The 13,138-nt window shown below is 45.8% G+C and overlaps 1 protein-coding gene across 4 annotated transcripts in view; it reads left to right on the forward strand.

Annotated features, from left to right (window-relative positions):
• Nucleotides 1–12,916, forward strand: part of LOC124625797 (protein diaphanous) — a 370,389-nt gene extending 357,473 nt beyond the window's left edge. For all 4 annotated transcript variants that reach the window (XM_047149249.1, XM_047149252.1, XM_047149250.1 and 1 more), the window contains exons 17-19: nt 6,795–7,038; nt 12,503–12,584; nt 12,688–12,916. In XM_047149249.1, the coding sequence (XP_047005205.1) occupies nt 6,795–7,038; nt 12,503–12,584; nt 12,688–12,709 (348 nt within the window). In that variant the 3' untranslated portion in view covers nt 12,710–12,916. The remainder of the gene's footprint in view (nt 1–6,794; nt 7,039–12,502; nt 12,585–12,687) is intronic.
• The last annotated feature ends 222 nt before the right edge of the window (nt 12,917–13,138 follow it).

Raw genomic sequence — 13,138 nt, forward strand, 5'->3', positions numbered from 1 at the left:
GTTCTCGAACCGATGGGGGGACGTTCGCCACCTCCAAGCCCATGTTCTTTGTTCAGCACATTGAGGACGTCTTCGGGGAAATCGAGGCTCTCAGCAAGATGCGATCAGGGTCCGTTCTTATAAAGACCACCTCCGCCACACAGTCGGCGGCGCTCCAGGCGTGCGACCGCCTAGGGGACATCCCAGTATCCATTGTCCCACATCTGGCACTAAATAGGATGCAGGGGGTTATTTTTTCATCGTGACCTCCTGCTACAATCTGATGAGGAGCTCAGGGCCAACCTGGAGCGCCGAGGCGTGCATTTCGTCCGGCGAGTCCAGCGCGGCCCCAAAGACCGTCGCATCGACACTGGGGCCTTTATCCTCGCCTTCGAGGGGGACGTTCTCCCGGAGAAGGTAAAGGTGATGTGCTACCGGTGTGACGTGCGACCTTACGTCCCGCCTCCTATGCGCTGTTTTAGGTGTTTGCGCTTTGGGCACATGTCATCACGGTGTGAGGCTGAGCCCCTTTGTGGCGATTGTGGACGTCCTCTTCGTGAGGAACATACATGCACCCCACCACCTCGGTGCGTTAATTGTCCTGGCGTCCACTCGCCTAGATCCTCAGACTGTCCCGCATATCAGAAGGAGAAAAAGATACAAGAAATCAAAACTTTGGATCGGCTCTCTTATTCTGAGGCCCGGAAGAAGTACGACCGCCTCCATCCCGTGCCATTGACCACCTCGTTTGCCTCAGTTGTGTCCACTCCTTCCGCGGTATCCTCACCCCTATCCTGTGCCCCCTCCGCCTCCTCCGCCCATCAGGGGCTCTGCCTCCGCCTCCCAAATCCCTCCCTTCCAAATCCTCCTCCCCCGTGGCCCCCACCCCCTCTGCCCCAGGGGCCACCCTTCCTCCTCCTCCTCCTCCTCCCCCCACGCCACCTGAGAAGCGATCCTCTTCTCAGGCGTCCATCGGGGAAACGTTCCGGACCCCAGCTTCCGAGGTCCGGCGTTCCAAAACGGACCCCGCGCATGAGGACCTTCTTCGGGTCCAGCCCACCATCCCTGTGCCTCCTCGGCCTTCCTAGAAGGCCTCCAAGAAGAAGTCTCTATCCCCCTCTCCACCCCGGCGCATTTCGTCTGACGCTCCATCCGTGAGTCGCTGCTCCCGGCCGTCCTCAGTTTCGCCGGGACGCTCTGCTGCCAGGCGCTCCGCCGGCCTTTCGTCGGCAAATGATGCGGCCCGTCCTACACAACCAGGGACAGCGGCCACAGCTGGCGACGAGTTGATGGAACCGGATCCGCCTCCCGTCGGTTGTAGCGTAGTTCCCTCGCAACCTGGCCCTCCGCGGCCGTCGAGGTGACCAGCTCTTCCCCCGTCTCGTTCCCCCAACCTTTTGACTAGCGATGGCGTTGTTTCATTGGAACATAAGAGGTATTCGATCTAATCGGGAGGAATTACAACTGCTCCTCCGCCTGCACTGTCCGCTCGTCCTTGGTCTCCAGGAATCCAAGTTGCGCCCGACTGACCGTATTGCCTTTACCCACTATACCTCAGAGCGATATGACCTCACCCCTGTGGACGGTATCCCAGCTCATGGTGGGGTCATGTTGCTCGTTCGGGACGACGTTTATTACCATCCCATCCCATTGACCACCCCACTCCAAGCAATAGCTGTCCGCATTACTCTTTCTGCTTTTACTTTTTCAGTTTGTACCATCTACACTCCACCATCATCTGCTGTTAGTCGGGCTGACATGATGCACCTGATCGTTCAGCTTCCCCCGCCGTTTTTTTTGTTTGGCGACTTCAATGCCCATCATCCCCTTTGGGGCTCTCCTGCGTCCTGTCCAAGAGGCTCACTCTTGGCGGATGTCTTCAACCATCTCAATCTTGTCTGCCTCAATACCGGCGCCCCGACTTTCCTTTCGGACTCTACTCATACCTACTCCCACTTGGACCTCTCGATCTGTTCTGCCACTCTTGCCCGTCGGTTCGACACCTATTCGAGCGACCACTTCCCCTGTGTCGTTCGTCTCCTGCACCACACCCCATCCCCACGTCCTTCGAGCTGGAACATACTGAAAGCTGACTGGGGACTGTACTCCTCCCTGGCGACCTTTCCGGACCACGATTTTCCCAGTTGTGACAGTCAGGTCGAATACCTCACGGCTGTTATCATCAATGCTGCCGAACGTTCCATTCCTCGTACTACTTCCTCTTCACGTCGCGTTTCCATCCCCTGGTGGAACGAGGCTTGTAGGGACGCTATCCGTGCTCGACGACGTGCTTTACACACCTTTCGCCGCCATCCTACGTTGGCGAATTGTGTAGAATACAAACGACTCCGAGCGCACTGCCGTAGAGTCATCAAAGACAGCAAAAAAGCTTGTTGGGCCTCTTTCACCAGCTCCTTTAACAGTTTCACTCCCTCTTCTGTCGTTTGGGGTAGCCTGCGCCGGCTGTCGGGCATTAAGGCCCACTCCTCGGTACCTGGCCTGACCTCAGGTAATGAGGTCCTTGTTGATCCTGTGGCTGTCTCCAACGCCTTTGGCCGCTTTTTCGCGGAGGTTTCAAGCTCCGCCCATTACCATCCTGCCTTCCTTCCCAGGAAAGAGGCAGAAGAGGCTCGGCGACCTTCCTTCCACTCGCTGAATCTAGAAACTTATAATGCCCCCTTTACTATGCGGGAACTCGAATGTGCGCTTGCACTGTCCCGGTCCTCTGCTCCGGGGCCAGATGCCATTCACGTTCAGATGCTGGCACACCTTTCTCCGGCGGGCAAAAGCTTCCTTCTTCGTACCTACAGTCGCGTCTGGACCGAAGGTCAAGTCCCCATGCGTTGGCGTGACGCCGTTGTTGTTCCTATACCCAAACCCGGGAAGGATAGACACCTTCCTTCTAGTTACCGCCCCATTTCTCTTACAAGCTGTGTCTGTAAGGTGATGGAGCGCATGGTTAATGCTCGGTTAGTCTGGATTCTTGAATCTCGACGACTACTTACTAATGTCCAATGCGGCTTCCGTCGCCGCCGCTCTGCTGTTGACCACCTTGTGACCTTGTTGACATTCATCATGAACAACTTTTTGCGAAGGCGCCAAACGGTAGCCGTGTTCTTCGACTTGGAGAAGGCTTATGATACCTGTTGGAGAGGAGGTATCCTCCGCACTATGCACAGGTGGGGCCTACGCGGTCGCCTGCCCCTTTTTAATGGATCAAAAGTTTAGGGTACGTGTGGGTTCCGTATTGTCCGACGTCTTCCTCCAGGAGAACGGAATACCTCAGGGCTCCGTCTTGAGCGTAGCCCTTTTTGCCATCGCGATCAATCCAATTATGGATTGCATTCCACCTAATGTCTCAGACTCTCTCTTTGTCGATGACTTCGCAATCTACTGCAGTGCCCAGAGAACATGCCTCCTGGAGCGCTGCCTTCAGCGTTGTCTAGACAGCCTCTACTCATGGAGCGTGGCAAATGACTTCCGGTTCTCTGAAGAGAAGACAGTTTGTATCAACTTTTGGCGATATAAAGTGTTCCTTCCGCCATCCTTACATCTCAGTCCTGTTGTTCTCCTATTCGTGGACACAACTAAGTTTCTAGGGCTCACGTTGGACAGGAAACTGTGTTGGTCTCCACATGTCTCTTATTTGGCGGCCCGTTGTACACGTTCCCTTAATGTCCTAAGAGTTCTTAGCGGTTCATCTTGGGGAGCGGATCACACTGCCCTGCTTCGCTTGTATCGGTCCATAGTCCGATCGAAGCTGGATTATGGGAGCTTCGTCTACTCGTCTGCTCGGCCATCCCTCTTACGCCGGCTCAACTCCATCCACCATCCCATCGGGGGATACGTCTTGCGACCGGAGCCTTCTACACTAGTCCTGTGGAGAGTCTTTATGCTGAAGCTGCCGAGTTACCATTGACCTACCGGCGCGACGTACTGCTGTGTCGGTATGCCCGACCACCCCTCTTACGAGTCCTTCTTCGCCGATTCTCTCGACCGTCAGTACGGGTTGTATGTGTCTGCCCTGCTGCCCCCCGGAGTCCGCTTCCGTCGCCTGCTTCGACAATTGGATTTTGCCCTCCCTACCACCTTCAGAGAGGGTGAGCGCCCGACACCACCTTGGCTCCAGGCTCCGGTTCCTCTTTATCTCGACTTCAGCTCACTCCCGAAGGAGGGTACTCCGGCTGCAGTGTATTGCTCACGGTTTGTCGAACTTCGTGCTCGACTTGCCGGTCACACCTTTATTTACACCGATGGCTCCAAAACTGACGATGGTGTCGGCTGTGCCTTTGTCGTCGGGGCCGCCACCTTTAAATACCGGCTCCTCGACCAATGTTCCAGCTTTACGGCCGAGCTTTTTGCCCTCCATCAGGCCGTTCAGTATGCCCGCCACCACCGCCATTCATCGTATGTACTCTGCTCTGACTCACTCAGTGCTCTTCAGAGCCTTGGAGCTCCCTATCCGGTCCATCCCTTGATTCAACGGATACAGCAGTCCCTCCATTCTTTCGCTAATAATGGTGGTTTTGTCAGCTTTCTGTGGGTTCCCGGACATGTAGGAGTGCCTGGGAATGAGGCTGCGGATGCTGCAGCCAAGGCTGCAGTCCTCCTGCCTCGGCCAGCCTCCCATTGTGTCCCGTCATCTGACGTTCGTGGGGATGTATGTAAGAAGCTTGTGTCGTTGTGGTGGGATGCTTGGTCATCCCTCCAAGGAAACAAGCTCCGGGCTGTAAAACCGCTCCCAACTGCTTGGACAACCTCCTCCCGACCATCTCGGCGCGAGGAGGTCCTTCTGACCAGGTTACGGATTGGGCATTGCCGGTTTAGCCACCGCTACCTGCTCTCCGGTGATCCAGCCCCGCAGTGCCCTTGTGGTCAGGCATTAACAGTGCGCCATGTTTTATTGTTGTGTCCCCGTTTTAGTCAATTTCGTGTTATCCTGTCCCTGCCATCTACTTTACCGGATGTTTTAGCTGATGACGCTCGAGCAGCTGCTTGTATTCTGCGTTTTATAACTTTAACTGGTTTGTCCAAAGACATTTAACCTTTTTACTTATTTTTTCTGCATCTTTGTCAGGTACTTCTGGTGTCCCCCCATCCCCTTGAGTTTTAGCAGATTCCATTTGCTCTAACACCAGTGACTGGGCGCTAATGACCTCAGCAGTTGAGCGCCCTTAAACCCTAAAAAAAAAAAAGCTTCTCACGGTGCAAACAGTCACCTTCTGTTCTCTGTTACGACCAGTTGTGTGCTGCTGCGTGAAGAAGTGAACTTGACGATACAAAATGCTTAAACGTAAACGTGTTGTCCTTTCTATGAGGGACAAGTATGAGATTATTAAAAGGTTAGAAGAATGTGAATCTGCAACCACTTTATCCAATGAGTACAAGGTGGGGAAGTCGACAATTACGGATATAAAAAAACAAAAGACGAGCATAGCAAATTGTGTTTAATAGACTGTGCCACATACTATATATTCCTACTGACGTTGCCTTTGTATGTTACTTTGTAATACTAAAAGAGATGCCTGTTTTTATGAATAAATTTACTGTACAGTATTTCTTTTTGGGAAATAAACATGTACAGTTCGATTATCCGAATAAGCCAGTTTTCTGAACACCCATGTCCCCCAATTACTTCAGATAATCGACACTATACTGTATATCCTTTTGTGATTATTTTTTTTTTTTTTTTTTTTTTTTTTTTTTTTTTTTTTTTTTTTTTTTTTTTTTTTTTTTTTTTTGAACACTGGGGAGACTTTTTTTTTTTTTACATATTTTGATTATTTAAGACCCACGAAAAAATACATTTTGGTATCTAAGCTCTGTTAAACTCTATTAAATAACAAACAAGCAGTGTCAAGAATGGTTAATAATGTAAGAAATTAATATTCTTATTTAGTCACTGATAAATCAGGTTCTCTACCAGACGAAAACTGCAAGTATTACAGCACTCTTTTCCCATTGTATACAAAAACAAAAAAATGTTTTTCTGTTAGATAAACTCTCGTTGCAGTTATTGTTACCCAAAAGAAAACACAACGAGTTGTTTGAATGTTACATGAAATAAGGTTGTTGCCAATATCATGTAACTGGTAAAGAAATCATCAGGTTGTTCACTTAACTTGTCTTATGACACTCTCAGTGGACTTATGGTTTTAAATTTGAGCAAAATTGAAACCTTGACTTACTTTTTCTTTGTTGGAAAGGCAGTCCACAGGTGTAAATGGCATGGCAGCGGCTTTTGCAAGCAGAGGTTACACTGGCTACATGTTTCATTATGCTAAGAATAGCGATGATGTAGGTAATATTGTCGCAGAAGGAACTGAGTAACACAGTCGCCGTAGTATAGTGGTTATGATACTGGATTGATGCATGGAGGGTCATGAGTTCAAAACTCACCTGAATTGAAACATTTTAATTTCTATATTTGGTTTGAGTACATTCTAGGAGTATCCACAAATGGCAAGATTCATTTTACTGGAATGGTCTGTAGCTGTATATATACCATATTTGTTCTGGCCAGAGGCAGTTCGCTTTGTGCTCTAGTATGTGCAAGTGCTGAATAAACCTTCATTAAATAAAGTTAGTATTCGTCATTCATCTACTTACACCTTTAACTATGTGACAGTATCATTGTTAGGATAAGTTTAATTTTTGGGCTACAGTGAATGCCTCTGTATACTGCTGTTATCTTTATCAGTTATTTTCTAATGAAAACAGGGGTATTGAGAAAAAGCTTAGAATATTATAAAAATTTGAATTTATGCATATATTTTTCAGAAATATTAAGTGTAGTACTCTCTGAATTATTACAGCAAGCACATCGGGATAATGTAAGATTACGTGAGACAGAGGAGAAGCAGAGGAGGGCAAAGGAAGCTCGAGAAAAGGCTGAGCAGGAGCGAGCACAGAGAGCAGAGCGCAAGAGGGCTCTCATTGACATGAATGCTGACCAAACCCAGGAGGGTGTCATGGACAGCCTTCTGGAGGCCCTGCAGACTGGATCAGCTTTCAACCGAGATCAAAGGCAAAAAAGGCAGAGGATGAGGGTCGCTGGAGGTGCGTACCAGATGAGAATATTAAGATTAAGCCAATAAAGGAGATCACATTTGTACAAGTTGCACTCCTATACAAACCACTTTTCTATGAATAACTTACTGAAGCCAAATCAAAATTTTTATCACTTCAGTATCGTGATATTTGTAACATCTGTTGTGCTGGCCAAAAATTTCACATTTCATTTGCCATCTCGAAATAAACATTCAACAAATGCATCTTGTCAAGTACCTTTCAGTTCAAGAAATAATTAATTATTCACTACTACATAAGACTTAAAGATGAGAATTTGTCTCTTAAATTTTGCTAAGTGTCTTGGTGTTAAGCAGTGCTGCTCCCTGTTGACAAGGTGTGTAAATCAGTTTACTTTTTGTGTAAGATTTGCTGCCTGATAGTGAGGCTATCATGTTAAGCTATGTATTGACTATAGGCAAGGCTGTCACAGTCTTAAGCACTATTTTCTGTGGGCAGTTGATCCTGACTTTAACCAGCCACATTAACAGAATATCTACTCTAAATTAATATGAAAACAGTTTTATTTGCAAAAAGAATGTATGGTGTTCTGAAACACACATTTTGTTTTCCTTTGAATAAAGCTGTATTTACTCAAATTATCGTATTTATTCTGAATTTTGTATTTAAAGTTTTAAACATTTGGCTGAAAAAAGACAAGGGTTCTTTTTTTTATGTTTTTTTTTTTTTTTATTTTTTGTCTTGACTGTTAGAAAATTGTCATGTTAATTAGGAAATTTCACTTACATTCTTTACTTTACACCTAAAAATATATGGAGAGGAGTCAGTGTTAGTTGTAAATTGGGCTTGAATCTGAAACCTCCCTTTCATTTAAGGAATAATGGGCAACATAATGGATTGATGTACAGAAGGTAAAGGTGGGCCACTGTCGGAAGGAGGAGGACAAAAAAAAAAGTTTCTATTGCTCACGAAATTCCCTCCACCACACAGTATGGTGGCTTCTGGCATGTAAATATACATTTTTAACAATGGAATAGTACATAAAACACCTGTTGTGTGTCTATCGACCTGCCAGCGCTGCGATGGAGCATTTCCTTTCACGCCGATCACCTGCCACCCTACCTAAAACCTCTTTCCTCATCACCTTAGCCAGCTTCATCCTGACCCACAACTTCTTCACTTTTGAGGGACAGACATACCAACAATTAAAGGGAACAGCCATGGGCACCAGGATGGCCCCCTCGTACGCCAACCTATTCATGGGTCGCTTAGAGGAAGCCTTCTTGGTTACCCAAGTCTGCCAACCCAAAGTTTGGTACAGATTTATTGATGACATCTTCATGATCTGGACTCACAGTGAAGAAGAACTCCAGAATTTCCTCTCCAACCTCAACTCCTTTGGTTCCATCAGTTTCACCTGGTCCTACTCAAAATCCCATGCCACTTTCCTTGACGTTGACCTCCACCTGTCCAATGGCCAACTTCACACGTCCGTCCACATCAAACCCACCAACAAGCAACAGTACCTCCATTATGACAGCTGCCACCCATTCCACATCAAACGGTCCCTCCCCTACAGCCTAGGTCTTCGTGGCAAACGAATCTGCTCCAGTCCGGAATCCCTGAATCATTACACCAACAACCTGAAAACAGCTTTCGCATCCCGCAACTACCCTCCCGACCTGGTACAGAAGCAAATAACCAGAGCCACTTCCTCGTCCCCTCAAACCCAGAATCCCCCACAGAAGAACCACAAAAGTGCCCCACTTGTGACAGGATACTTTCCGGGACTGGACCAGACTCTGAATGTGGCTCTCCAGCAGGGATACGATTTCCTCAAATCCTGCCCTGAAATGAGATCCATCTTTCATGAAATCCTCCCCACTCCGCCAAGAGTGTCTTTCCGCCGTCCACCTAACCTTCGTAACCTGTTAGTTCATCCCTATGAAATCACCAAACCACCTTCCCTACCCTCTGGCTCCTATCCTTGTAACCGCCCCTGATGCAAAACCTGTCCCATGCACCCTCCCACCACCACCTACTCCAGTCCTGTAACCCGGAAGGTGTACACGATCAGAGGCAGAGCCACGTGTGAAAGCACCCACGTGATTTACCAACTGACCTGCCTACACTGTGATGCATTCTATGTGGGAATGACCAGCAACAAACTGTCCATTCGCATGAATGGACACAGGCAGACAGTGTTTGTTGGTAATGAGGATCACCCTGTGGCTAAACATGCCTTGGTGCACAGCGAGCACATCTTGGCTCAGTGTTACACCGTCCGGGTTATCTGGATACTTCCCACCAACACCAACCTATCCGAACTCCGGAGATGGGAACTTGCCCTTCAGTATATCCTCTCTTCTCGTCATCCGCCAGGCCTCAATCTCCGCTAATTTCAAGTTGCCGCCACTCATACCTCACCTGTCTTTCAACAACTTCTTTGCCTCTACACTTCTGCCTCGACTGACATCTCTGCCCAAACTCTTTGTCTTTAAATATGTCTGCTTGTGTCTGTATGTGTGGATGGATATGTGCGTGTGTGCGAGTGTATACCTGTCCTTTTTTCCCCCTAAGGTAAGTCTTTCCGCTCCCGGGATTGGAATGACTCCTTACCCTCTCCCTTAAAACCCACCTCCTTCCCTCTTTCCTGATGAGGCAACAGTTTGTTGCGAAAGCTTGAATTTTGTGTGTATGTTTGTGTTTGTTTGTGTGTCTGTCGACCTGCCAGCACTTTCATTTGGTAAGTCACATCATCTTTGTTTTTAGATATATAAAATGTGTGTGTGTGTGTGTGTGTGTGTGTGTGTGTGTTTTAAATATTCAAATCCTATGTTAAAGGCAAGTAAAAGCATATGTAGAGGCCTCAGGAATGATATAGACACTTGACATATCAAAACAGAAATAAACTAATAAATGCTTCCACTAAGTCCGTACACAGAAGAAACAAAACAACTGTTTTAGTATGACATGTCGTACACTACGTTTGATTTTGTTACCATAACCTAATTTGGCAAATAATCCGCATCATTATATTTTCAGCCTTCTCTGTAACGTGATGATCTACATCAAATTATTCAACTCATTATTCCCATTTTTATTATTGTAAACACTTGTACACTCTGCAGTTCACGTCCTTGTTAATATAATGTTTTGTCCGCTAGAGAAATCCTGAAGTTGAAAATTACATGGCCAGATACACTGTATGTGTACTGGTGGAGCAAAAGTCAATATGAAGAAAACCAAATGAATGTGTGTCACAGTACTTATGGCGATACAATCAACTAACTGGTTTTATCACTCACAAAATTCTGTCACCCCTCAAAACTGCCAATTCCCTCCCCAAAGAAAAAAAGAATTAACTACCTACTGTATTTAGCCCAACTTACAAAGAAGCAGAAATGCTAGTTGTTGCTTATCTACCTTGAAATATTTCAGAGGCTTATAAATGGTGAATCATACCTGTTGGATTTAGATTTCATTTTCAGGCAGGTGTGAACGAATTTGCTACCTGTCCTCATGACACTCTGCCAATGAATCTTCCTAACAATGTTTGCTATTATTGGCTCATTAGTGTAAATAAGCCAGACCTGCATTTATGAGTCAGTCTGCTGGTCCATTCCTCGAGTCATCTGAGCCTGTTATGTTAAGTCACTATTCCTGAGAAGTGTGTTTACTTTCTCCAGAGCAATACGAAATACAAGGACAAAAATCACAGCACCAAAAAGAAATTATGTGACATAAATGTAAGTTAGTAGGTGTGTTTCTACACCTGAAAGATGTTGTCTGTTTAAATTTTGTACCAGTCGTAAAAGAGTGGCAGTAGGAGACTGGACATGGTGGGTTGATGTTACCCAAGAATTCCTTTAAGGTGACAAAGACATCATTATCATCATCTCACCAAGTTTGAACAAAATCATGTAATTGAGCTACAAGAGGCTGGATGTTCCTTCTGCGATATTGCATTAAGACTTCGCAGGAATGTATAGCCAGTGCAGGCAGTGGTCGTCATGAAGATGTAGGGGCACCAGAAGGCCGGGTCTGGATGGCCACTTGGCATTACCAAGAGGGGAGAACACAGTGTTCAGTGTAGGGCTCTGGTGCATTGTACTGCATTTGCATCTGCAGCAGCAGTTGGCTCTACAGTGACACAGTGAACTATTACAGATTGGTTAGTTCAAGTACAGCTCTGAGCCAGACACCCTGTAGTGTGCACTCTGCTGATACCAATCAATCACCCTTTGTGACTTCAGTTGTGTCAAGTGACGGCTGATAGGAGGACAGGGTCGAGGTTTGTTGTGTTTTCTGATGAAAACTGGTTCTGTCTCAGTGCCAGTGTTGGTTAGGAGGTGGCTATTTGAGGGTTGGCAACCAACCTGTCTGTGTGCCAGACCCACCGGACCTACACCTGGAGTTATGGTCTTGTGATTATTCCACGTACCCTGATTGCAAATTTTCATGTCAGTCTGGTGATTTGACCTGTTGTGCTACCATTCGTGAACAATATTCCAAGGGGAGTTTACCAACAGGATAATGCTTGCCCACATACTGCTGTTGTAACCTAACACGGTCTACAGTGTGGCATCATGTTGCCTTGGCCTACTCGATCTCCAGATTTACGTCCAATCAATCACAAACATATGGGACATCATTGGATGACAACTCCAGTGTCATCCACAGACAGCATTAACCATCTCTGCATTGATCTACAAAGTGCAACAGGCATGGAACTCCATCCCACAAATTGACATCCAGCAAGGGTAGAATGCAATGCATTCATGTTTGCATGTTTGAATAACCCTGTGTTCAGTGTGGGGCGGCGGTGGGGTGCGAGGATTGCGGAGACTGCTGTAGCCTGTTGTGGGGTTGTGAATCACTGAAGGCTACAGCAGGAATGAAGCCTCTCCAATATTTCTAGGTCCCTAGTTCCATACAGTACAACACAATACAATGCTGTGATGTAGGAAAATAAGTTCCTTGTGTTAAACTGCATCATTTGCAACTTTGTGCCCTTACTTGACAGTTTTCTTAAGCCTTATATCATAATTTAGCATTTTAAAATTTTGTTAGCCATTTATTAAAATTATAAATGTCAGTGACTAATACACAGAGCATTTCTAACACTTCCAGTAAACATATATTTATTTTGAAATGTGAAGACATGCATCCACTCACCTGCAGGTGAATAATGGGTAATACACTGGTGCAATTAATATAAAAAATTACACTTGGTTTAGCACACCCAAGTGGCAATAAATCAAAATTTGTACTAATACTAGGAACAAAACTCTAAAGCTAGTGTACCTCTCTGCCATTTTAAGTGTGCCTATGTACCACCCCCTTTCATTTTGTGTTTCTCTCTTTGAATTTTCATTTTTATAATGTATGTGAAAAACATACAGATCTTTTTAACTTGGTAAATGGTTATGTACTAAACAACATGTACCAATTTTTTATCTCCTATATTGCCATATCTTTGTTTTCCTTTTAGCGGAAAGGAGAGCACAGTTAAATCGAAGTAGGTCCAGAACGGGTCTTGTTGGAAACTCCCTTGCGGGAAGGGAACTACCAAGGTAAATGCTATTTGTGGTTTCCCTTTTTTCCTGATGTATTTTAAACTATTTAATTTTTTCAGCAACCACAATCATATGTTTAATTCCTGTTGAAATTTTTCAGTGAGCTGCTGAGTACGGCGTAAAGTCCTCAGAGGGATGCACAATTGTCTCCTGGACAGAACTTTTTGAAAGCGCAATATAGATCAACATGCAGGAATTTTGTTGATACAATATCGTGCTTCATATCATGTAATAAGCAAATCTTTGCAAAAAGTAATATTTGTAAATAAAGGTGTGTGTGTGTGTGTGTGTGTGTGTGTGTGTGTGTGTGTGTGTGTGTGTGTGTGTGTGTGTGTGTGTCCCCATCCTTCATGTGCTTTCTTTGTATGTACATATATTTTATAAATAAGGAGGCATTAAAATGTAATCCTGATGATGACACCAAAATAAGTTCTAAAACATATTTCTTTCTATTTGTTATATTTCCTTTTAAGAGATTTCATGTCATGAAGTCTGAAAATATCATGGAAAGGGATTTTTAATATCTAAATCCTCAGCAGATTTTTGCTGTG

This window comes from Schistocerca americana, chromosome 8 (genome assembly GCF_021461395.2).
Source record: "Schistocerca americana isolate TAMUIC-IGC-003095 chromosome 8, iqSchAmer2.1, whole genome shotgun sequence".
NCBI lineage: Eukaryota > Metazoa > Arthropoda > Insecta > Orthoptera > Acrididae > Schistocerca > Schistocerca americana.